General features: G+C 43.3%; 1 protein-coding gene across 3 annotated transcripts in view; it reads left to right on the top strand.

Annotated features, from left to right (window-relative positions):
- The window catches only part of RTTN (rotatin), a 317466-nt gene that overhangs the window by 213008 nt on the left and 78553 nt on the right, over positions 1-25905 (top strand). For all 3 annotated transcript variants that reach the window (XM_085886669.1, XM_085886670.1, XM_085886671.1), the window contains exons 31-35: positions 579-680; positions 789-947; positions 17577-17654; positions 25372-25570; positions 25692-25765. In XM_085886669.1, coding sequence (XP_085742795.1) covers positions 579-680; positions 789-947; positions 17577-17654; positions 25372-25570; positions 25692-25765 — 612 coding nt within the window. The remainder of the gene's footprint in view (positions 1-578; positions 681-788; positions 948-17576; positions 17655-25371; positions 25571-25691; positions 25766-25905) is intronic.

Raw genomic sequence — 25905 nt, 5'->3', positions numbered from 1 at the left:
TCCTCGACACTCACTCCCACACATTCATAAACGCCTCTGCACTCACCCATGCACATCCATGATCTCCTCCACACTCACCCATGCACATCCATGATCTCCTCTACACTCACCCGTGCACATCCATGAACTCCTCTACACTCACTTGCTCATTCTTTTCCATTTTGTTTCTCTCTGTGCCATTGTTACTCGTTTTTGTGTTATTCCTCCTTGTGTATGTCCCTCACCCCCACTCCCCCCACCAGACTTTTTGGTAATTTGTGAAACTGATACCTTTTGGTTTTGCTTATTCATGAGCCTAGACCCTCATCTCAAGAACAAGAAGATGACAAAAACACGTACAATTCAGTTTTATTTCTCTTCAATGTGGTTCGACAGGTGGAAAATGTTATAAAGATGGTTGTACGCCTCATGCTGTCTCTCTAGGTGGGCATTTCCCGAGATTTCATAAAAAGGATGAGCACATCTGATTCCCAACTCGTTTCCTTCCTCAGATAATTTAGTGTGTGTGTGTGTGTGTGTGTGTGTGTGTGTGTGTGTCTGTTTTTGTGTGTGTCCTTTTGTTTGTCATATCTCATCAGGACTGGGTTGAATTGTGGTGTTCTCCACGTCATATTGGAGCAGGCAGCAACCCACCTGGACTGACGTGGCTCCTCACCCTTTGGGTAGACAGAGACCCAGAGGTATGTTGAGAGGTGGAGTTTACTCAATGGCCGATGTGAGCTGTGATGTATTCTTGTATTATATTATTATTTCAACAAAACCTGTTTTTCTGCTTATGTGGGATCAAGGTTCGTGTGAGCAGCCTAGCTATAGCGGCGGTGCTCACAACCACTGAGGCGGGTTGTCGGGCTTTGCTTATTGCTTGTCGTGGAATCCCAGGAGGTCTTTGGGGAATGGCCCTCAACATTTTGTTGGACAATGCCGAATGCAGCCTGGTGCGCTGTCAGGTGAGAGTATTGCTCACCTTGTACTCTATTTTGTGAAAATGGGGTTGTATTTCATGGAGATAATGGTGACCACCTGGAAACGCAATCGCCTTACAATCATTCATTAAAATCACACTCTCTCCTTCAAAGAAAGAAGAATGCACTGCATGACAATAACAGTGCATTTTGCAACTTTTCACTTTTGACCTTGCCCCATATTCTGATGTACTGCACATTCCATGATTGCATAATCTGGGGTATCATTGTAAAGTGAAACAAGTGGTGCCAGGCACAACAAATCCTGCCCATTTAAGGCAAAAAGTTATTTTGGGGATCAAATTTAAATTTAATACATCCTTAACCTGAATGTTGATTATAAGGACTAGAATAAGGAATATTTTAGTCTTAGTTTGAAGTCAATTAAACCATTTTTGACGAAGTTATGACCGTAAAATGATTTTGACCTTTCAAGGCCACGTAAGGTCAAAGATCATGGTGTCAAATGAAAGCCAATAAAGGACTTCATATATGTCTTCCATAGTAAACATGCATATTCCTAACCTTTTTTGATTTATAATGGAAAATATGTAATTTTGACCGATGACCATGACCCCCAAAACTTCGGACCCTACCGATCTTCACAAATATGCATTTTCCCTATAGGAATGGGTAGGATTATAAGTGACAAATATAATAAGGTTCACTATAAGCTTAGTTTGAAGTAAATCAGATCATTTTTGACGAAGTTATGAGCGAAAAACGATTTTGATCTTTTCGTGACCTTGACCTTGACCTTTGATCCAATTGGACCCAAAAGTTAATGGGGTTGTCCAAGGTTCATTGCCCACCTGTAGATTAAATTTGATAGTGATTGCTAAAGCCGTTTTGCCGTAAAGTTGCTAAGGCCTAAGTCACATTTGCCACGGCGGCCTTGGGGTCTCCAAAATCTATGACCACTAGCAATTATACGGTGGCCACAGTATTTCCACGGTCACACAATGTAGCAGTCACATATGTTTTTCTTTTTCGGGGAGCCGCACGGCGTATTTAGAAATTGTGGAGACCGAAAACGTGGGGTTTCCGTACCGTCTTTGATTTGATGTCGCACGGTGACCTTAAGGGGGCCCTGCGGCGGCCGTAGAATTTTCAAGGTAGCCTCAAGGTGCCCGCAAGGCAACCGCAGGGGGGCCCTAAGGCGAACGTGTGGCCAGACGGACGGTAACGAATGGGTTAATTTTTTTTTCCAGTTTTTTTTTTTCGGATTGTCAAATTGCTATGGTGAACGTAGAAATGAAAAAAAGTTATAACTCCGCGTTGTAATTCCACGGCGACCCCTATGGCCTGTAAAAGATAGCCATACGGCGTAGGGCCACCCTGAGGCCACTGCAGGAACTCTGCAGCCGCCGCCCGTTTCTGTCAATTCAGAGGGCGTACGGCCGCCATATCCTCGCCGTAGAGCAAATGTGACTTAGGCCGAACAGACAGACAAACAAACAAACAGACAAACAAACCGGACAATTACAATATCCCGCTCCCTCCCTCCGGGGGGCGGGATAACAAGTGGTGCCAGGCACAACAAATCCCGCCCATTTAAGGCATAAAGTTATTTTGGGGATCAAATTTAAATTTGATAATCCTTAAACCTGAATGTTGATTATAAGGTATTGAATAAGGAATATTTTAGTCTTAGTTCGAAGTCAATTCAACCATTTTTGACGAAGTTATGACCGTAAAATGATTTTGACCTTTCAAGGCCACGTAAGGTCAAAGGTCATTGTCTCAAATGAAAGCCAATAAAGGACATGATATATGTCTTCCATCGTAAACACGCATATTCCTAACCTTTTTTGATTTATAATGGAAAATTTGTACTTTTGACCGATGACCATGACCCCCAAAACTTCGGACCCTACCGATCTTCACAAATATGCATTTTTCACGATAGGACTGGGTAGGATTATAAGTGCCAAATAGAATAAGGTTCATTATAAGCTTAGTTTGATGTAAATCAGATCATTTTTGATGAAGTTATGAGCGAAAAACGATTTTGATCTTTTCGTGACCTTGACCTTGACCTTTGATCCAATTGGACCCAAAAGTTAATGGGCCAAAGTTCATTGCCCACCTGTGGATTAAATTTGATAGTGTTTGCGAAAGCCGTTTTGCCGTAAAGTTGCTAACAGACAGACAGACAAACAAACAAGCAGTGGACTGGTACTTACGAAATCGTCAACTTGACCTCTGACCTTGTCTAATAAAAGCTGTCTCTAGAGAAGGTAGCGACGCAAACCAGAAGTTTCTATGATGATTCTGTACAAAACCATCAAAAATCGAATGTTTGACCTCACTGTGACCTTGACCTTTGACCGATTTTGACCAAAATCTAATCAGCGCGCGCCATCACCCTCCTGAATCACGTGGTGTAATTTGACATTGGTAGCCTTTTCCGTTCTCGAGTTATCGTGCCTACAAACAAACACACAAACACACAAACACAAACACACAAACAGAGGACGGAAGTCATCAGTATGATTTCGTAAGTAAAAAATACATAAAATGGCGTAGCCCCGTTGTTTTAGTAATTTCGCTGTTCGGAGTTGAAGGGCTCACCCATATTTATGTACAACTAAAATGGCCACCAGTCTACCAGTCGGCCATCTTTGATCAGATCGTAAATTAAAGTGAGGGGCACTTGTATGCCATCATGAACTGCACTTGTGCCAAGTTTGAACAAAATCGGACCATGCATGTCTGAGAAATGGTTGTGGACACATTTAAGTAACAAAATGGTTACCAGTCAGCCATCTTGGATCTGATCTTGAAAAAATTGGCATGCATATGCAAGCCATCATGTGTTGTCTTTGTGCTCAGTATGACTAAAATTGGACTATAAATGTCCGAGATATGGTTGCGGACGCATGCACGCACACACTGACACAAAAATCGAGACCAAATCAATATAATAAGCCCCTGGTTCGGATGAAGTCCAACAAGGCCTAATAAAGGTCCAATGGGGTGGTTTATAAGGGTGCCGTTCAGGACTACTTCTGGACTACTATAACAGCATTAAACATTCAAATGTTTTTTTTAACAATCGTTAATCATTATTTTATTAAAATTGAAGTGACACTGTGTGGGGTATCGTATTCTCTGAACTCTCCAATTAACTCCGCCCAATGAAGGTGGGCTGAGGTTATGTTTCCACCCCTGCCTGTTTGTTTATGTGCAGGATATCTCAAAAAGTTATGCACTGATTCGGACGAAACTTGGTGGACAGGTTGGGTGTATGACGAGGATAGATTCATTAGATTTTGGTGAAGATCCCAATCCGCATCTGAGTGGAGGTATGCACTCTACCGAGTGTCCTTCCAGTTACCCTCACCAGAGGAGAGGTGTTGCATTTGTGTCTGTTTGTTTGTTTTGTCGTTTTTTTTTTCTGTTTGTTTGTCTACACAGAGCTTCAGTGTTTTTCTCCGCAACCGCTTGTCGGATTGAGAGAAAATTTTCAACATAGGAGCAACGACTCATGTGGAATGTTTTAATGATAATTATGACATCATAGGTCACATGGTGTGGCAGCCATGTTGGAAAACGGAAAAACTTTGGGCCTCTGTATCTCTGAAACCATACCAAGGAAAAAAATTGAAACTTGGCACATGGCAAATATTCCTCTTGGTGGATATGAGTGATTAAAAAAAAGACATCATAGGTGCCTTCGTTATGTCATAATTGCATATGTAGATCGCTGCATCTGATCAGTATGAAGATTTTTGAGGGTCATCTGGGCAGGGCCGGATTTATGTGTTGCTGGGCCCTGGGCCCTAGAAGTACGCGGGGCCCTCTCAGGGCGCAGCCATTTTTACTTCATATATGCTTATAAAAGTATTCATATATAAATGCACCAACCTAGGCTGGGCAAAAGAAAAAACCACGGTTTATGTGTAAAAACATGTATTTCAGAAACTACTAGTAACAAAATTTTATATACAAGAAACACCACTATGGATGAAAACAACGGAACAGAGAAAATAATCGCAAAACCAAAACGTGATGGTATCATCTCAAATCTCAATGTAGAAAGTTTTTTTTGTCGTTTTGCAGATATGATTGCATTATTGCACACTTTGGGGTAATTGCTACAATATATTTGCGAGATGTTAAAAACCGACAGAATCTTTGAGCTTCTTCCTGGCTTTGATTCGCGTAAAGTCCTCGATTGTTTCGCGTGTGCTTACTCTCCTGAATAGTTCGTGTTCAGCACTCAGTATGGCCAGCGATGCCAAATGATCTTGGCCGATCGTACTACGCAGATAGTTCTTGATCCTTTTCAATTTTGAGAATGATCGTTCTCCCGTACAGTTCGTGACAAACACTGACAGGTATACCCGCAAAGCTATCTCCACGTTGGTGAACGCTGCCACCATATCGTAGTTGTGGATTGTGGAAAACATAGTAGTTTCAGACAATTTTTCCGAGTCTTCTGTCTGCATCGTCTTGAGAAATGCCTGGAAACGTACAATTTCCAAAACCAGAGAAGGTTCCAGGTCGTTCGGGTAACTCTTCACCAGTTCTGCGGCGGAGTCGCGGAGCTTATCCATCTGCATGGTCGTTATTTCTGAAAATAATGCGAAACGTTGACGGAGTGTTCCATAGGCCTTGAGGCGATCTCCTAGTGACGTTGTTAGCTGATCAATGATGGGTATGTAGGATGTGGTCCTGAATCTCTCTCTGGGCGGTAACTGGGTGTCATCGGCGCTGTCTACTTCATCATGATGTCGCTTCCTCCTTCGAACACGTCGCCGATCGTCTTCGTACTCGCTGTGACCACATTTATCAATAGCAATATGTTCAAAGTCATCGAACCGTTCCCGTAGGTCCTGTACGAACTCTGTCAGTGATTCGAGTAGTTTCACTGCCGTGTTCAAATCGAGCCCCGGCTTCTGTAACTGCTGACTTGTCGCGTTGAACCTCTTTCGAATTTCCTGCCATGTTACTAGCAGAATCACCGTCTCAAGTTTTTCCAATTCCTTCAGAATAGCAGATGCCTCATTTTTGGCCTCTGCGTTTCGATGTTCATCCATTGCAAGATCGTCAAGTACCGTGATATTTTGCTGGAATCCATTGGCCAGTGCTTCTACAGCATCTGCACGGGCCGACCACCGTGTATCTGACAAGCACTTGACGACTGGCATATGTTTCAGTGCATCGCGATGTTTGCGCCAACGATAGGTTGACTTCACAAGATAAACATACAGCCGTTGAACGATACCAAACAGAGTCACAGCAGCCATGCAGCACTGAGCAGCACACATCCCGATGAGGTTGAGAGAATGAGCCATGCAAGGAACAAACTCTGCGAATTCGCAACGACTTTTTAGGTGCGCCTGGATGCCACGGTATTTTCCAGACATGTTGCTGGCGTTGTCGTACGATTGACCACAACAGTCAGAGATCGGAATTTTGTTCGTTTGGAGAAAATCAATAACTACGTCTGTGATCTCCTTTCCGGTATGATTCAGTAAGGGCATGAATGTCAAGAAACGCTCTACTGGCCCCTCTGGCAACACGTAGCGGATGGTTAGACATAGCTGGTCAGTGTGCGACACGTCCGGAGTGGAGTCCACCGATATGGAGTAATATTTGGCCCTCCGAACTTCTGCTACAATGGCACTCAGAACTTTTCTACCCAACACATTGATTAGTTCGTTACATACTGTCGATGAGAGGTAGTTTAAGTTACCGCTCCCTTTGTTGGCATGTTTACGGAGATGTGCCGCAAGGAAAGTGTCGTACTTGCTCAGAAGCTCCATCACTCCCAGGTAATTTCCGTTATGTACCGAACCGATCACCTCGTCGTCACCTCGGATGGGCAGACCACGTTCACATTGAAACATGAGGACATCCACGCACCGTCGTAGCACTTCATGCCATTAGTGCTGTTCTGACTCGTACTGACGAACTAGTCCAGCGTTAACGCGGCCTTGCAATGATTTTCTGCTGGCCAGGCTCGACATTGCCTGTTTATGCTGATCTGAATTACTGTGTCCTTCTATCGACTCCCTGTAATGCTTCCAATCTTGGAACCCGGATGTAAACCGACTTTTAGTGTTTGACATGGGTGACATCAGACGGCAAATAAAACAGAACAGACGGCCGGTCTCTTCGGAATAGCACAGCCAACTGAGATCGATTTCTTCTCCAGATAACACGTGTTTTCAACTGAACAAATTTTTTGTACGATGACGAGTTTTATTTCCATCACGGACAGCGGAGTTCTTGTAGTCACTGTCTACATTATGACATTGTGCACTACCCTTCTCGATCCAGTAGTTTCGGAACTTCTCTGGTAGCTGGTCTGGCCAAGGGCCAATGTCTTTTTCATAATCTTCCACCGTTTCGCTGTCGACTTATGAACCACATTCTGAAGCAGAATCGTTTGAGTTTTTATCACCGCGAGCATCAGCAGCACTGAAACAAGGAGCAGGGCCAACAGCAGATGTTGCTGACGTAGTCGTAGCTATGTTTCCCTTCGCGTTGCTATCCTGTTCATTGTATAACCCGACTGTGGCTGTTGTACTCTTAGGCCAACTTGTAATTTTGGGTAGCTTGTTCCGTTCGCTTTCGGCTGCTATGCTTTCCTTCCGCTTGGCCGCACCAAACTGGTATTTTCTTCCTCGATCACGTTCACGTTCCGCCATGGCTTAACCAGGTCCACACAAAGGCAGTTCCTACAATAGAAAGCAATATTTCAGCAGTTGACACCAAACACACCATAATAATAATAATAATAATAATAATAATAATAATAATAATTGAGATATATTAATGTGGATTGATAAGAAGCCGAGGGCTTGTCGAGTATCTCTCCACGGCTCAGATTATTATTGCGAGGTGTGTCTCTCTGGTGGAGGAAACCGGAGAACCCGGAGGAAACCACCGTGTCTCGGCCATGACACATGATTACCTTCGCAAACTTTGTTGCGAAGGTTATGTTTTGATCGCTGTGTATTTATTTATTTATTTGTGAATGTGTGTTTGTTTGTTTGTTATTCGCATAACTCCAAAAGTATTGAACTGAATCGCAGCAAATTTGGTGGGATGATTGGTTATTATCCGATGACCATTTGATTAGATTTTGGGAGCGATCGGGTCAAAGGTCAAGGTCAAGGTCATGAAAAGGTCAAAATCGTCTTTTTACCATAGCGCGGTCAATTTGTATCCAATTTGCATGCAACTAATGCCAAAATGTTCAGAATTCAATGCCCCGTCTTGTGATATGTGACCTGACACAATGACGTAATTACCCTTATTAGCAGTTCGGAGTCAAAGGTCAGGGGGGGTCACGACATTGCAAAATGTGCAGTTTTAGTCATAACACGGTCAATTCTTATCTGATTTGCATGAAACCAACACCAAAATGTTGACTGTTCTGTTCCCCACACTCTAATACCAATTACAAAATTAAGAGTACAAAGGTCAAAGTCGAGGTCATGAAAAGGTCGAAATCGTCATTTTGTTTGTTTCTTTGTCCGCACAGAACTTCGTGTTTTTCTCCCGAACCACTTTTCGTATTGAGACGAAATTTTCAACATCGGTGTGACGCCTCATGTAAAATGATTTAATTGTAATTGTGACATCATAGATGATGTGGCGTAGCAGCCATGTTGGAAAAACGTTGGACCTCTCTGAAACCGCACCAAGGAAGCAATTGAAACTTGGCACATGACAAGTAATCCTCATGTGGAACAAGTGATTTTTATGACGTCATAGATGCCTTAGTTTTGACGTCATCATAGCATATGTAGAATGCTACATCTGATCAGTATAAACATTTTTGAGGGTCACCTAGGAATAAAATGTTCCGCAGAACAAAATTTGATGACGCCATTGGTCACGTGATTCGGTACCCATATTGTTAAAATAACAAATACCTTCAAAAATCTTCTCTGAAGTGGCTGAACAGATTGAGGTGAAAATTTACACGTATGACCGACCACCTATCCATGAGGAACCAAAGGTTTCACAGGTCACATCTGACATTACAGGTCACACGGTTTGGCAGCCATATTGGATTTATCATCAAACCTATGAAAATCTTCTCCGGAACGGCTGGACAGATCGAGGGAAAACTTCACACAAATGTTCATCAAGCCATGGGTGTCCAAATTTGTTCAGGAATAATTGATAGGTCACGTGGTTTGACAGCCATATTGGATTGAAAAATAATATTCAATTATATCTTCTCTGGAACCGCTTAATCAATCGACATGAAACTTCCCACATACAATGCAGTCATGATGGGGAACACATGTTTTGAATTTCAAACTTGATCGACACATTGTCTGGCAGGCAGAATTATTTAATGTTTTAGAGCTTGGTTTTTATATATTTTGTTTTTTTTTTTAAATGTTTTTTGAATAAGGCTCACTTGGCTGTTCCTGGATGGGTTTTGGGGTGGAGGAGTATCAGGTGAAATGTGAATCCTATCCAGGTTCCTCCTGATGACTTCATCATTGCTTTTTACTTGTTCGGGTTCTTCCTGATACCTCCAGTGGAGTCTCTTTCACATGATTACCTTCGCAAACTTTGTTGCAAAGGTTATGTTTTGATCGCTGTGTATTTATTTATTTATTTGTGAATATGTGTGTTTGTTTGTTTGTTTGTTTGTTATTCGCATAACTCCAAAAGTATTGAACTGAATTGCAGCAAATTTGGTTTGATGATTGGTTATTATCCGAGGACCATTTGATTAGATTTTGGGAGCGATCGGGTCAAAGGTCAAGGTCAAGGTCATGAAAAGGTCAAAATCGTCTTTTTACCATAGCGTGGTCAATTTGTATCCAATTTGCATGCAACTAATGCCAAAATGTTTAGAATTCAATGCCCCATATTGTGATATGTGACATGTCACAATGACGTAATAACCCTTATTAGCGGTTGGGAGTCAAAGGTCAGGGGGGGTCACGACATTGCTAAATGTGCGGTTTTAGTCATAACACGGTCAATTCTTATCCGATTTGCATGAAACCAACACCAAAATGTTGACTGTTCTATTCCCCACACTCTAATCCCAATTGCAAAATTAAGAGTACAAAGGTCAAGGTCGAAGTCATGAAAAGGTCAAAATCGTCATTTTGCCATAGTGCGGTCGATTTTTATCCAATTTGCATGCAACCAATGCCAAAATGTTGTGAATTCAATGCCCAATATTGTGATATACGATATGACACAATGACGTCATTACCTTTGTTAGCGGTTTGGGTCAAAGGTCAGGGAGTTCATACAGAAATTGTACAATGTACGTGAATCAGTGTCAAACAGCAGGAAATTTAATGTTTTTAAGCCATCATAACACATATGAGATGGCAGATGTGGTATGGGATTAAATACCCTCACAATCAACGGTTTCTGGGGGGGGGGGGGGCAAAATGTAGCATTGGCGAAGGTATGCACTCTACTGAGTGCCCGTTCTAGTTAACATATGCCACCGGTAGGATTCAAACTCACTCCGCCGAATCCACATAGAGTTGACCAGCCAGCAACCTTACCACTCTGCCACCGAGACGCACCTTATAAATATAATAAAGTATTATCCGGTGTGTAAACTTGAATTACACAATTATAGTATAACCACCCCCAGCAGTACGCCTGCGCAGTACATAGCAAACATAAATTCAGGGCGGGCATGTAATTTTGCAAAAATGAAATCGAGACGGCCATAGCTTGCTATGATTGGGAAAACCCTCACTTTTTTCGTGTGACCTATTTCTGTGGTAGACCTTAAGATTGCGCTCTTATGATCAGTGGAAAGGAAAAAAGTAAGTTCAAAGATGTAAAATAAATGATAAACATAACCAAACAGATGCCAAATTAACAGGGATATTGAGTATTTGTTTCGTGATTCACTGACCATTTACACAAACAAACTAGATTTTTTTTCACAAACAAACAAAAGGGGGAAAATAGCAGAATTTATTGTAATCTTTGTGTTTGTGCGGGGCCCCTGGGAGGCTCGGTGCCCCGGGCCGTGGCCCTGTGGGCCCTGCCCTAAATCCGGCCCTGCATCTGGGGATAAATTGGTCCACAGAAAAAAAAAATGACGACGTCATCAGTCACATGATTTGGCAGCCATTTGTTTTTTTTTCACCTTCAAAAATCTTCTCTGAAATGGCTGAACAGATTGAGGCAATTTACACATATGACCACCTATTCCTGAAGAACAAAACATTCACACATATGACATCATAGGTCACATGGTTTGACAACCATATTGGATTTACCCGAAAACCTATAAAAAAAAATCTTCTTCAGAACGGCTGGACAGATCGAGGGGAAACTTCACACAAATGTTCCCTGAGCCTTGGTGATACCAGGGTATTCACGAATAATTTATGAGTCACATGGCCTTGCAGCCATATCAAAGCGGGACATCTTGGTACCTGGTCATCACTGCTCACAGTTATCAGGTGGCAGTTCTAATTATGTCTGTTATTAATTATGTAACACACCAGTACACAAACACCACAAAAAACAAGTTCCGGCAAGGGTCTGCAATCTCTGATTGCTCTTTTTCTTGTTCACTTTGATTTAAGATCACTTCCCCCCCCCCCCCCCCCCAAGCTTGTCACCTCTCTCAGAAGCTCTCCCCTCACCCTTGAAGGCAAATCCAACTGAAGGCGATCTCAGTTCCTTCCACAAAACTCGAAACAAGTGTGTGTTACCCTCAGGAGAGTCAGGAAACAACATCTTTCTAATCTGGACTCTGAACTCTCAAACCTGTCTCCCTCCACCAAATCCTGGTGGCATCTGGTTAAGTCTGTTTCTGGTGTATATTCTTACCTCAAATGGCTGCACAGCTGACACTGCTCTTGAAAAGGCTGAATGCCTAAACTCTGTGTTGCTTCTAAATATTGTGTCCCAAACCCATCACTTTCTGGACACAATTTACCCAGTCGCACCCAGCTGTTCCTGGACTCTGTGTCCTTTTCTCCCGACAAGGTGGAGAGTTTGCTGTCAAACCGCGACTCTGATTCTGCAACTGGTCCAAACAGCATCAGCCCACGTGTCCTAAAAACCTGCTCTGCTGCTCTTGCTCACCCTCTCTCTGTTCTACTCACCCTCTCATCTGCTCAAGGTCATATGCTATCTGCTTGGAAATCAGCAAACATAACCTCTCCACATAAAAATGGTGCTAAAACTGATCCCTGCAACTGCAGACCAATCAGTCTTCTCCCAATAATCAGCAAGGTCATGGAATCAATCATCGCTTCCGACATTAAATCCTTCCTCTTCTCCAATGGCCTGATTTCCGATCATCAATTTGGATTCAGACCAGGTCACTCTACCTCAACATGCTGCTCTTGCTTTCCCAACAATGGATGAAGGTCCTCAAAGCCAGACATGAGATCAGAGCCATCTCCCTCAATATAGACTGGCACCCTGCCCTTCTCACCAAACTCTCTTCCTATGGTATCCAAGGCAATCTCCACTCACTGCTCGCAGACTTCCTCTCCTGTTGAATTCAACGCGTGGCCCTTAATAGTGGGGGCTCTTAGGTTCAAATATAGGCCATACCGTTACATGACAGAAGAAAGCACCAAATTTTGTATGCAACATCAACTGGACACAAGCTTTAATTTCATTCGTGGAGCCACATCAAATTTGACCTTGAAGGTCAGTTTTCAAGGTCAAACATATAGGTCAAAGGTCAAGTTGGTTGATTTTACGTTTTTGGTTGCAAAGTGAAGAAATTACTGATATCTATCCGGTTCACTCTTAGGTAATTACGAATACCTCATCAGTAATACAGAATTATGCGATGTAAAAATGGAATTAATATGAAAATCCATTACAATTACACGAGATAAATAGAGATTCTCATAATTTATGCGAATTGCGCTGGAATGCCATAACTGGGAGAGGATGTCTCAAAATGACCATACATCTTGGTAACCACATGTGGTCAGGTGAAGGCTTACATTTCTGACGTGTTTCATGTTGGATTAACCTTCACTTCCAAACTTTTTTGCATTCAGGACAACCGCCTGTGAAATAGTGAGGCAAGCTTGGGAATCGCACCGAGTCCGATTGCTGACATCGGGTCCGTACAAAATCATGGATATGAGATGTCTCAGGGTGGAAGGTGTCGAATCCTTCTGGCATCCTTCTGTGAAGCTCCCGTCGAATTAGAAGGTTTTGTGATTAAATATGTCTTCACGGACAATATGAGCCGCCTTCGTCAGGATACTTGCGTCTTCACTAAAGTTCCTCACTTTAGTGGCGTCCCTCATTAACACTCTCAGGCAGTCATCGAATATTATGATGGTATTACGGCCATCGAATTCTTCATGGCAGTCAGGGAAATGATCCAGTATCTGCTGCTTGAACCGTGTCTTGTTGACAGTTTTATGAATCCCAAAGCTCGCCAGTCAATCAACATATAAGGAATGCAACTCCGACAACTTGAAGATCAGACATGAATCATTTCGCATGCAGTTTTCCATGTACGACACAAGCTCACTGAATGCCCGGGACTCATTCACGTGCTCATCAATGTTGAGCGTAGCATTTTCCTTCCTTTTGTAGGCCCGATACTTATTGTTCATGTTGGTGAGGCAATTTTTATGGTACATGGCATCAATAGCAGTGAGGTCTCCACCAGCGATTCTGGCATGCAATTCTGTTTCTTGAAGCTCCGTGACCATAAGACGGAGCCGCTGATCTGCTTCTTTGGTGCTGAAGCGATGGAGATTACCAGTCTCTAGAGTCTATACAAAACACGCAGACATCTGGGGCGATGGAGCATCGTTTCGACCGTCTCGGTTCATTGGTCTCGTCAGCTTCAACAAGACATCGTTTCGCGGCACCATTTTTCACTCTGATCAGTTTGGTGTTGTTGAATTTGGCATGGCAGCTCTTGTGCCAGCTCTGATTTAAGATTATTGATCTTAATTATTGATCTGATTATTGATCTGATTATTGATCAAGTCACTGACAGTGACCTCTCCAAAATAAACAGCCACAGGTAGACTGTCGATCGCCTTGAATTCTCGCACGTTGCTGATGAAATTTTTGTGGGCATCCCAATTATGCTGGCGTATGATGGGATCGTCAGCCGGACACCGACATCTCAACATTTTGCTTGTGTGACGCTGGCAGACGAGGCATCTTGACCAATCAAATGTTGTTGTGATGAATTCATTCTGAAAAAGGTCAATAGGTGATGGTCACTGATTTTAAAATGGCGTTCAACCTGCTAAGGAGTGATATATGGTTCATCTGCTCCACAGCCGTATGAAATTTCACATGGATGAGTTTGAGCATGTGAGCAAAACGTTTTCCAAAAGGCTTCCTGTCTAAAAATGTAATTTGAAAAAATGTTTAACAAGCTTCATATTAGATTTTTGATAATTTTCAATTTAGAAATGCATTCATACTGATTTCTGAAAAATTAATATAGCGTGTTTGGAAAACTTCTTTGTATGGGGCTTTTTTGCATGTGAAATTTCATACCAATAAGATAAATGCCTGTGGAGAAAATCAATCGGATATCACTTCTCAGCAGGTTGAACAGACAGTAGAAGAAAATATTTTAATATCATGCATTTTTTTTCATCTCCTACAAGAATTTCGAAAAATCCTGAAACTTGTTGGGGTTCAGGATGTCAAAAGGGATATTTTGGCATATCAAATCTCCTGACAAAGCGAAAAAGATCGCGAGAGACTCCGCCCGAAACACAAAATTCATGCACAGTGACCCGAGAATCGCTGCTCATTTTGACCCATAACACTTCCAAAGTTATGTCTAACTTGTGTGCTGAAACCTGTTGGATATCCTATCTGGTATAGAAAACGTTTGTTTAGGCCACAAAATCTCGAAAGGGGCATGATATCGAGACTTGTGTTGGATTCGAGAGTTTGAATCCAGCCGAAAAGAGAAGACTGACAACTGAGCCATGAAACTGGTCCGAAAACTATGTTAGTGGTCAATAAGTTGCATGCTGTTACATAAATTGTTGACATGATTCACATTATCACAAAAGCAATCGTGAAATATTTCACATTTCTGCATTTTGACACTGAAGGTGATGTCGGAGAATTCAAATTTTCGACTTACCGCCGCCATTTTAAGGAGCGTTCTGCTGTTCCTCCATCGGAATTGGAGCACTTCAGAGGCGTGGTCGTCATTCTAAGTCCTTCCTCCAGCAGAAAAGGAGCACGGGATGACGCAGGGGCCTTCCGAATTTTGGCACCCTGTATTTCGGCAGAGGTTGACATTTTTGAGTGGCTCCACGACTAAAAATCTTTAAAATAGGGTAATGTAGCTGCATGAAAAAAAAATTATGCTTTCTTCCGACTTGTAACGGTAAAATTGCTAAGAGCCCCCAATATAAGGGAATTCTTTCATTCCCTCTTCCTGTCCAGGCTGGAGTTCGTCAAGGCAGTGTTCAGGGTCCTGTGCTTTTTCTGGTTTTCATCAATGATCTCTCTAACTCCCTGGAAAATCCTCTTTATATCTTTGCTGATGACTCCACCCTCGGCCGTACTATCTGTCATCCCTCAGATCAGCAGCCAGCAGCCTCTTCATTCTCTGCAGATTGGGATAAAATCACAAGCAGGTCCAAATCCTTTCATTCAAGCTTCTGGGTCTCACTATCTGCCATAATCTTTCCTGGCACAGCCACATTTCCAAACTAGCCTCCAAAGCCAGTCACCGACTGGGCATCCTCTGTGATCCCTGCTCTGTCTGTGATCTGTCTCCCCCCCCCACCCCCATATTTCTGAAGGTCCACCTGCAGCCCCCTTTTGGTGAAACTACCAAAATCAAGAATTACTGCTCACCTTCACTATAAGCCTGGTGTTGGCTTAGTGGTTAGGGTGGTGGCTTGGGATCCCAGGGTCCTGAGTTCAAGCCCCGTTGGCTGCTGAATTAACACCAGGGGGTTGACTCAGCCTGTCATCCTTCCGAGGTCAGCGGAATGAGAACCAGTGTACTGGTCCCGGTGTATGCCCCGGTTAGAATAGGTGTACCATATCCCTGTGTGTTGTAAGAGGCGACCAGGGTTGGCGTCAGGAAGGGCATCCGGCCATAAAACATTGCCTCAAGAAAAAGCCAAACCCCTGCACAGCAGGGAAAAATGGCTGTAAAAACGGTCATTTTTTATTTCTTCACTCTTTCATTCCTCTTTCCCCGCCTCTCAAACAAACTCCCACACTCTCTTCAATTCCACTCTTCTCTCCAGGTCTTCAAAACAGCTGTTCACCACCATCTCATGTCTTCCCCCGTCCCAAACCATGATGTTTTTTTTTACCCCCATTAATCTGCCCCAAACCCACCTCCTTCAAATTCCCTGCTTTCCTTCCTGAAAGTCCCTGTCGTGTACATCTTGACTCCCACCCCATCCCTATTCCTTCCACAGATCTCTTAATGTCTCTGTTCCCCACTGTTTTGTGCTTCCCTCTTCCACCCCTCTTGTCTTCTGCTCCCATTGTGATATAAGAGACCATGTGTTAGCTCTTATACGAGCCTCGACGTTGTATACAAAATAACAAAAATATCGAGTGCAGACATAATAATCTCCCTACCTCTATTCCCCAACTCCTTTTTGCTGCCACCACAATCTTTGGAATGCAAGTCTCGTGTCCTTACCAGAGTACACTATTTGCACAGTCCTTTCATCTGTGCATTTTGTATCATGTGTGTATATATATATATATATATATATATATATATATATATATATATATATATATATATATATATATATATATATATATATATATATATATATATATATATATATATATATATATATATATGCCTGGTGTTGGCGCAGTGGTAAGGGCAGCGGCTTGGGATCCAAAAGGTCCTGAGTTCAATCCCCGTTGGGTCACTGAATTAATACACCAGGGGGTTGACTCAGCCTGTCATCCTTCCGAGGTCGGCGAAATGAGTACCAGTGTACTGGGCCGGTGTATACCCCGGTTAAAACAGGTGTACCAGATCCCTGTGTCGTAAGGGGCGACCAGGGTTGCGTCAGGAAGGGCATCCGGTGTAAAACATGTGCCAAATCACTATGCGGATCATATGGATGATCCGCTGTGGCGACCCCTAACAGGAGCAGCCGAAAGAAGAAGAAGAAGAAGATATATATATATATATATATATATATATATATATATATATATATATATATATATATATATATATATATATATATATATATATATATGTGAAGCATAAGATACACTGCACCTGTGAGGCAGAACATGTTCTCTCCAACACATACAGTACATAGCATCACACCATGGACCTTGTGTAATGCTCTACACCTCACCAATGTGATCTTGTGACATGGTGACAGTGTCATGTAACATGTACCTTTGGTGACAGGGAACATACACCTATGATAACATAAACCTATTGTGACAGGTCACGTAACATACGTCTATGGTGACAGTCTACACTTTTTGGATGAATTGTGATGCTCTGTTGACACCATGGGATAGACCCTGAAATACTACCCATCACACTGCTGCCCATGCCCGTTTTGAAATAAAATGAATAAAAATACAGGGAATGTAATGAAGATTAATTCCAAACAACATTCATGAGATCCACTTTTTGCTTTGTGCCATCGTTGTGTGCAGGTGGCATTCATTCTGCAAAACCTGTTGGCAGTTCCACGTCCCTGTTTGACTGATGACGTGCAGGATGACTTGTGGCAGGTAAAATCCAAGATGGTCTCACCTTGTCAAAGTGTGAGCGCATGTGGAGAGAAGGGGGATCATGTTGGCACGGCTTACTATTTGGTGGCTGGGATTTACTCAAGGGAAGGTATGGGGTTGGGGATGGGTGGCGGTTTTCTTTCCACAGTTCATATCAAGAGGAATCACAGGTAGGACAGGAAGGTATCGAGGTAGCACACTTACCTCTCAGCTATCTCGTCTGGGTTTCATTTCTGACCTGGCTACAAACTGTTGGATTGGTGCTTCTCAGGCAGGCCGTTGCATCACAAGGTGTGCCATCCCTCATATGGAGGGATAGAGGGAACTGCAGCCCCCTATTTGCAGACATTTTCCTTGTTTATTGTGAGTTTTCATTTGTGCAGAATTTGATGAAGTAGAAGTTAGGCCTCGCTAAAATGTTATCTTCTACATGTCGTTATATTGATGATATTTGTGTGATTAGTTATAAGTTTTTTGATTGGCTGAATCATAGGATTTATCTAGAAAGCCTAATAGCAGATAAGAGTCGTAATGATGATAGTGTCATGACATATGTGGAAGTGTTCGTTATAGTTGTAAATAATTGTTTTCGTGCAAATGTGTTTCATAAAAGTGACTTTTAGTTTTCCTGTTGTCTTGTATACATTTCCATCGAGTAATGTACCAGTTAAGATAGGTTACAATATGTTTTCATCTCAGCTTATTCGATTTGCTAGAATTTGTTCTGTTAAGGATGATTTTGTGGTTCGCATTAAGAAGATATATTCCATCACGTTTAAGAGGGGTCATTGTGCAAAGAGGTTGATTTGATCATGTGAGAATGTTTTTAAACGTCATTATAATCTCTTGTTTAAGTTTGGTTGGTTTTTCCTGTCAACAGGTTCCTGTAGCATTGGAAGTTGTGTGAAATGAGAATAACAAATAATAGGTTATATGTTAAAATAAATAAATAAATAAATAAATAATTAAACCGGAAGTGTGTCATAAGTGTTTACTGGAAATGGATCTTCATTACAAATAGAGGGCCTGTGTTTTGATATGTGTGCTGGTGGATTCCTGTGTACATTCTATGGAGGTCAGGTAAGAAGTGTTAAGGTAGCGTGTGTGTGTGTGTGTGTGTGTGTGTGTGTGTGTGTGTGTGTGTGTGTGTGTGTGTGTGCGTGTGTGTGTGTGTGTGTGTGTGTGTGTGTGTGTGTGTGTGTGTGTGTGTGTGTGTGCTTTTTTGGTGTGTGGTTTGTGTGCTTTCTGTTGGTATATAGTATGGTGTTTTCTGTTGATGTGTTTTTTCTGTCCATCTCATTACAGCGCATGCGCTGTATACAATTGCACCGAGTTTCAAATGTCCCCGGTGTCTACTACGTCTCCGGTGTCCCCTGTCCCCCCCCCCCACGTGCCTCAAGACAGCCAATGACGGCCGTCCGGTAGATGGCAGTGCGTAACCGAGACGGAAATAGTGAGAATTGACGGAAATACCCAAGTATTTCAATGGAAATTTCTGAAACTAATGTGTTATATATTTGAAAAACATTTAATTTATTGCTTGACTGGGAAAAAACCAAGAAACGCACCCCTCAGGTCAGGTCAGGTATGGGAGCATGTGCCAGAACAGCACGTCGCTGCGTCCACTTTCCGCCGGTACTCCAGGGGCCTCCGTCTGGCCATCCCCCAGGCAGATGCCAGGCCCATCCCCATCTCCTTGAGATGATGGTCAACCTGTTGCAACCATGAGGCACGTGGTCGACCCACTGGCCTCCTCCACTCATGAGACTCCCTCGCTGAGAGAATCTGGTGAGCAGGATCAGAGTCAGGAAAACGAGCCACATGTCCATACAGCCACAACTGACGCTCACGGACTATGCAGGTAACAAATCTCATCCGAGTCTCTCTCAGCAACCGCTCGTTGGACACAAAATCCGACCAGCAATAGCCAAGGATTCTCCGAAGAGACCTGGTACCAAAGGAATTAAGTCTCCGTCTCAGATCCTTGGTCAGAGTCCAAGTCTCGCACCCATAGAGCAAGACTGGAAGTACCAAGGACCTGAAGACTCGGACTTTCGTCCTCCCGCACAGGTACCGGCAGCGCCACACCCCATGATCCAGTGAATCCATGACTCCCCAGGCCCGATCCAGACGTCTATTGACCTCTGACTCGCAGCCAGCAGAGACATGAATATCACTGCCAAGGTAAGTGAATCTCTCCACGACCTCAACATCCTCACCACAAACAGACACAGACAGGACAGCAGCATCCAAGATGTCACCGAAAGCCTGGATCTTAGTTTTGACCCAAGAAACCCGTAATCCCAACGGCTCCGACTCCTCCTTCAGCACCTCGAGGGCCCCCAAGAGGATGTCTAAAGTCTCCGCAAAGATGACTGCATCATCTGCAAAGTCAAGGTCCGAGATCTTGACATTCCCAAATGTCGCACCGCAACTTGATCTCTCCGACATCCTCCCTAGAATCCAGTCCATACAAGTGCTGAAAAGTGTGGGGGCAAGTACACATCCCTGACGAACTCCAGTAACAACTGGAAATAAGTCAGAGATGGTACCACCACACTTCACAGCACTCTCAGTACCAGAGTAGAGTTCAGACATCAGATCGATCAGTTTTGGTGGCACCCCACGAAGACCAAGAATCCTCCAGAGGACATCCCGATTCACTGAATCGAACGCTTTACAGAGATCAACATAAGCTGCAAGCAGCCCCTGCCGAAACTCTCGTCTGCGTTCGGTGAGGACACGAAGTGCAAGGATACGGTCAATCGTTGACCTCTTTGGTGTAAAGCCTGACTGCTCTGGACGCTGGTGCTCAAGCAGATGGTGGCGAACCCTATCGAGAATTATCCGAGCAAAGACCTTGCCCGGCACTGAGAGCAGCGTCACCCCTCGGTAGTTGTTGCAGTCTTGGCGATCACCCTTCCCTTTCCAGAGAGGGACAACAAGGCCCCTCTTCCAGTCAGTTGGGATGATGCCTGTGTTCCAGGCAGAGCACAAAACTGCATGCAACGACACGAGTGCAGCATTTCCACCAGCCTTGAGAAGTTCGGCATGGATGCCACAGATCCCTGGATCTTTTCCCCGTTTCAACCGGTTCATCGCAGCCCGTGTTTCCACAAGCGTAGGTGGACCACAGTTGATTCGAGGGTCAGCAACAGGGATTGTAACACCCTTGACGTCCAACTCGACAGTTGGGGGATCAGCCTGGTACAACCGCTTAAAGTAACCGGCCCAGCGGGCCTTCACTTCAGACTTCTCTGTCAAGAGCCTATCACTCTCTGCTCGAACTGTAGTGCTCCGAGGGATGGGCTTGGATGAACGTAATGCGTGAATTCCCCTGTAAGCGGGACGAGAATCACCTGTCCACAGGTGATGCTCTACCCCCTCACAGATTCCTCGCACATAGGCCTCCTTGTCCACCCTCAGTGCACGTACAGTTTTACGCCTCAGCTCCCTGAACAGCTCAACTCTGCCATTCAGCCTGGCCCTGCGACTCTGGTCAATGGTATCCAGTGTCCCTTGAGAGACAAAATTCTTCTTTACTCTGCGGTGAGCTCCAAGGCATCCACCGGCAACATCAAGGACGGTGGTCTTGAAGGCGCTCCACAACTCTTCAGGACCCCCCAAAGCACCCAGACCCCCCAAGTGTCCACTCAGCCTGTTCGTAAACTCCTCAGCTACTCTCTCATCCCTGAGCTTGGCAACATCCAGCCTCGGCTGGGATGGTACCATTCTCCAGGATTTAAGGTGCAGCTTTAGAGTTGCTACAACAAGCCTGTGGTCAGTATTGAGGAACTGAACACTCCGGTAGACCCTGCAGTTCTGGATCATCCTCCAACGACCGTCTCTCATGGTCGTTGGAGGATCGCACCCCTCTCATGTACTCTCATGTACGCACCTCTCATGTACGCACCCCTCTCATGTACGAACGAACAAAGACGCCATTTCCGCCCACCATCGCATTTCGCGCCGATCGCCGAATGCTGAAAGCTAAGTTCTTCTTATGCTATCATTCTTTTGCGGCCCCCTGCCACGCTGTATCAAATGATTTCATTCCTTCTGTTATATATAAAGGTGCTTATCACAATAATAACAAGATTTTTACATTTCAAATATTAAGTATGCTTTTTAATTGTTTTTCAACTGAAAAAGCATAAATTGCATATTTTAACATTAGTGTACTCATTTGCTTCACCACACGCGCTGTATTGAAGGATTTCACTTGTTTTCTTTCTTCTGTCCTCCATCTCTTTATTTATTTTTGTTCTCCATCTCTTTCTTTGTCTTTGTCTATAGAAGGGTGAATCTTACAAATAGTTTTTGTAGAGTTCACTTGGCTCCTCCTGGATGTGTTGTATGGTAGAGGAGTAGCAGCCGAAACCTGAATCTTATCGAGGTTCCTCTTGATGACTCCATATTTGGCTGTTTGTTCTTCCCGATACTCCCGTGCTGTATTTGGTCAGTTATTTGGTGAAATTTAGCTCCTTTTATTTTTTCTACCAAACTTGAAATGTGTTCTGATTCGTTTGGGATAGAAGTACAACATTCAGACCCAATAACTGCACAGGTTTCCCCTTGTGCAGCAAATACCAAATCCAACGCGATCCGATTTTGCGGAGCTACTGCTCGCATAGCAATCATTTCAGCATTAATATCCGCTAAACTATCCGCAGTTTCATTAGCAAGCAGTTCTAAAGCAGCCACCATATTTATAAGTTTGTCAGTCACCTTCCAACTTCCATACCGAGGAAAGATGGTCATAAAGGGACAGTCAGTGTTAGAAATGCCTCGCTTAATTTATTTCAAATTTTGAAATGGAGAATGGCTAAGTAAACGAATATGAGGTACCACATAACCGAAATAACAAGAACCTGTCCAATTAATTGTAAGCCTTGGATAAGCTTGGTTTCCATAAATAAAATAGGTGTTTTTCAGTGCTGCTTGTGGTCTCATTGCACGGTTTTCAGAAATATAACTTTTGCACTCTGTCTTACCTCACACTCTGATGACTTCTGCACTCGACATAATTCTGGTTTTTCTTTTATTTGTCTTGCCACAAAATATGGAGGCATCTTGCTTAAATTAAACTTCGGCCTGTTACCAGTTACTAACGTTTTTTCATTGTATACAATTCCTAGTCCTGTAAGTTGTTTTCATAATTGCTGCTTTATCCATTCTTCTTCTAGTTCTTTAGTACTTTCTCATTGCATCCATCTTATGAAATATCCATACCACTCATCCCATTGAAAAGTTACTGCTAATAGTGGTAGCCCACTCTTCCTTGAATGGGGTATGGGATTACAGACCCAACAGGCACTTTTATTCAAAGTCTTGGCATGTTTTAGAGAGATGGCCAAGTAAGTGTTGATTCCTTGTATCCCATCTGGATGTGAATCCGCCTTTATACTTTCTGCTAAATCCCCTTTACTTCTACTCTTATGTAGCACTTCTTTATCTGTTAACTCCCTTTTTTTGTCGATGTATGTAATTATTAACTTGGTGAATAGGTGCGGGTGTGTGAAAATTGCTTTCTTGGTGAATGTACTTGCAAGCATTAGCATGGGTATCATTCATTGGTCTAATTGACCATGGGAGTACCCCTACATCGACCATGCAAGCAAAAATAAATGGGGTAATTAAACAATTGACAAGAAAGGCGATCATAGTAGTCAAAGGGCGACCGTTTAGGAGGAGTCTTCGGGATTCCCAGTGCTGTGGCCTCTTTAGCAGTGGGAGCAATGGATCCATGCTGCTCCGCCTTAACATTTTATAGCAGGATGTGTTATCAGCAAGACTTGATAGAGCCCAGTTCACCTTGGTTGCAGGACGTTCTTTCTTTTATGGGTTTTTATATCGACAAAGTCACCAGGTTTGAAGCTGTGGCAGTCAGCAGTAGCTGGCTCCAGCAGTGTTTCCTTCACCTGCGAATAATAGTCCTTGGCGGCACAGTTTAAACTTCAAAGCAATTCAAAATGTTAACATTGTGTCGTCCATCTGATGAACTCCCATTTCTTTTACAGTTAACGGAGCTGAGTATGGCAACCTCATTGGTCTTCCCATTATAATCTCACGTGGGGATAAGCGCATTTTCTTGTTCGAGGTTGATCTCATTGCCATCAAAGCTATTGGTATTGCATCTGGCCATTTTAGCCCAGTTTGGTCACAAATCTTGGCCAGTTTTTTTCAGGAACCCGTTCTGTCTTTCCACTGCTCCTGCTGATTGAGGGTGGTAAGGACAATGGAAATGCTGCTTTATCTGCAAAGCTTTACACAGTTCTTTTACCACCTGACCCACAAAGTAAGTCCCATTATCACTTGAGAGTCTGCAGGGTAGGCCAAATCTGCAAATGAAGCCTCTCATTAACACTTCAGCCACTGTTCTAGTTAGCATCTGCATGACTACATGGGTACACCTCAACCCACTTGGAAAACATATCCACTACTACTTGAATGAAATCATCCCCACAGAATTTTGGCATCTGCACAAAATCTATTTGAATATGTACAAAAGGTCCCATAGGCAGGGGGGGGAGGTGTGCTGCTGGAACCATCTAAGGTCCCATCCCAGGATTATGTTCTTGAAAAAATTGGCACGTCCTACAATATTGTTCTCTAATTGGGGTAAAGCTGGGGGGGCATACCATTGCTTCACAATGGAGCCCTGTTCTTCATTGCATGGCCCATGAGCCACTGGCAACCCCTGGTGGCCTAAAGTGCGGCCCTGACGTGTTGCCAATAATACACAAATGTGAAAACACCCCATCATAATCCGTCAAAAATGCTATCAAATTGACTCAATGGTTTCAAATGAGTGTTCCAACACAAAGCATAGAAGTAACATAACTACATCAGGATATGATTGCAGTATACAAACAATTATATACTGTTTTTGGCTTGCAGCCAAATTAACCACAACAAAGAAAAGTATCAACAACAAAATCAAGCTATGGATGACGGCCTTGTATATAGAATATAAGTGGAAGTTCAGGTGTGCCACAGAAGGACATTGTACAATGGAGGATGCCGGAAGAGGATGGTCAGGATTGTAGAGAAAGTTTATTCCATTTCAGGCAGGCAAACCTTGAGGGCATGAGGGAGTGTTAGGTGCTCCACATTGGAACAAACTAACAGTCAGCATCAGAGAAATGGGAAACCTTCAAGGAGCAAATGTGTAATATTACGGTAATTATCCCATTGAGTTGTAAATCCGGAGGTAGAAAGAGACCAGGGTGGGTGGAACAGGGAAGTAAGGAGTGCTATTAAGGATAAACAGAAGGTATTGATCAAGTCCAAAGCAACGGGAATGTTTTGCTCTGATGTTTTACCATCTTTGGCTCTGATTAAGGGCTAACTTTAAAAATGTGAGTCTTATTATGCTTTCAACGGGGGGTGAACATATTGAGATAACCTTTTTGTTGATACAGTACATTATGCAGTGTAATTAAGGTGTTCCAACATGCATTTGGTACAAATTGTTAGTGACAGTGGCACACCATTTGTTAGCGAATAAATGCTTGTGAATAATTCTCCTTGAATATTAACTTCCTGTCCCAATACATTTGGTCCTTGTATGTACAGTACAGTAATATTTCATGTGTGAACATCACGATTAATTTGATCTTTTTATCTCCAGAGTTCAAGGCTCATGTAATAGCTGGAAGATGCAGGTGTTTGTGATTGACGCAACCATCAACTGGCTGTGAAATCTCATTTACAGGACCCATGTGTTCATGATGACCAGTTGGACATCTCTTTGGTGGGACAACCTGCTTTGCTGGCCCTCTTGGTACACTGCAATTTCTACTCCTTTTTGACCCTCACTCTCTCTTCTGTTTACCTTGATGCGCACCTGGCCGACCGTCCCGCCGCTTCCAACGTAATCACGGGGAGTGGCGCTCTTGATTCTGCCTGCATCGGTATGGAGACCAAATTGGAGGTGTGAACACCTCGTTGTCATAATCATCACAAGCTGTACATACTTCACCTGTCATTTCTCTAAAGCTTCTGTGTTGTGCTTTCCTTGCTCTTTTTGGACAGCTGCTCTTGATGGTGAAGAAGCGAGATTGCCTCTCAAAGACACTCGCAGTGACAATTCGACTTCCTCCACGTGGGTGGGTATTCCGCAGGGAAACCTGCTTGGTATTAATTGTGTTGATTGACAAGGAGCCGATCAAAAGGCCATGTTCCACCAATGGAAATTATTGCGTTTAAAGGTTCAGATGCATTCATGTAATCTTAATTGTGGTTGTAT

The sequence above is a fragment of the Eptatretus burgeri genome, chromosome 6 (assembly GCF_056783735.1).
Source record: "Eptatretus burgeri isolate ZD-2024b chromosome 6, Ebu_testis_v1, whole genome shotgun sequence".
Lineage (NCBI taxonomy): Eukaryota > Metazoa > Chordata > Myxini > Myxiniformes > Myxinidae > Eptatretus > Eptatretus burgeri.
Note: the sequence above shows the minus strand (reverse complement) of the source record. Positions and strands in the feature narration are given on the sequence as shown.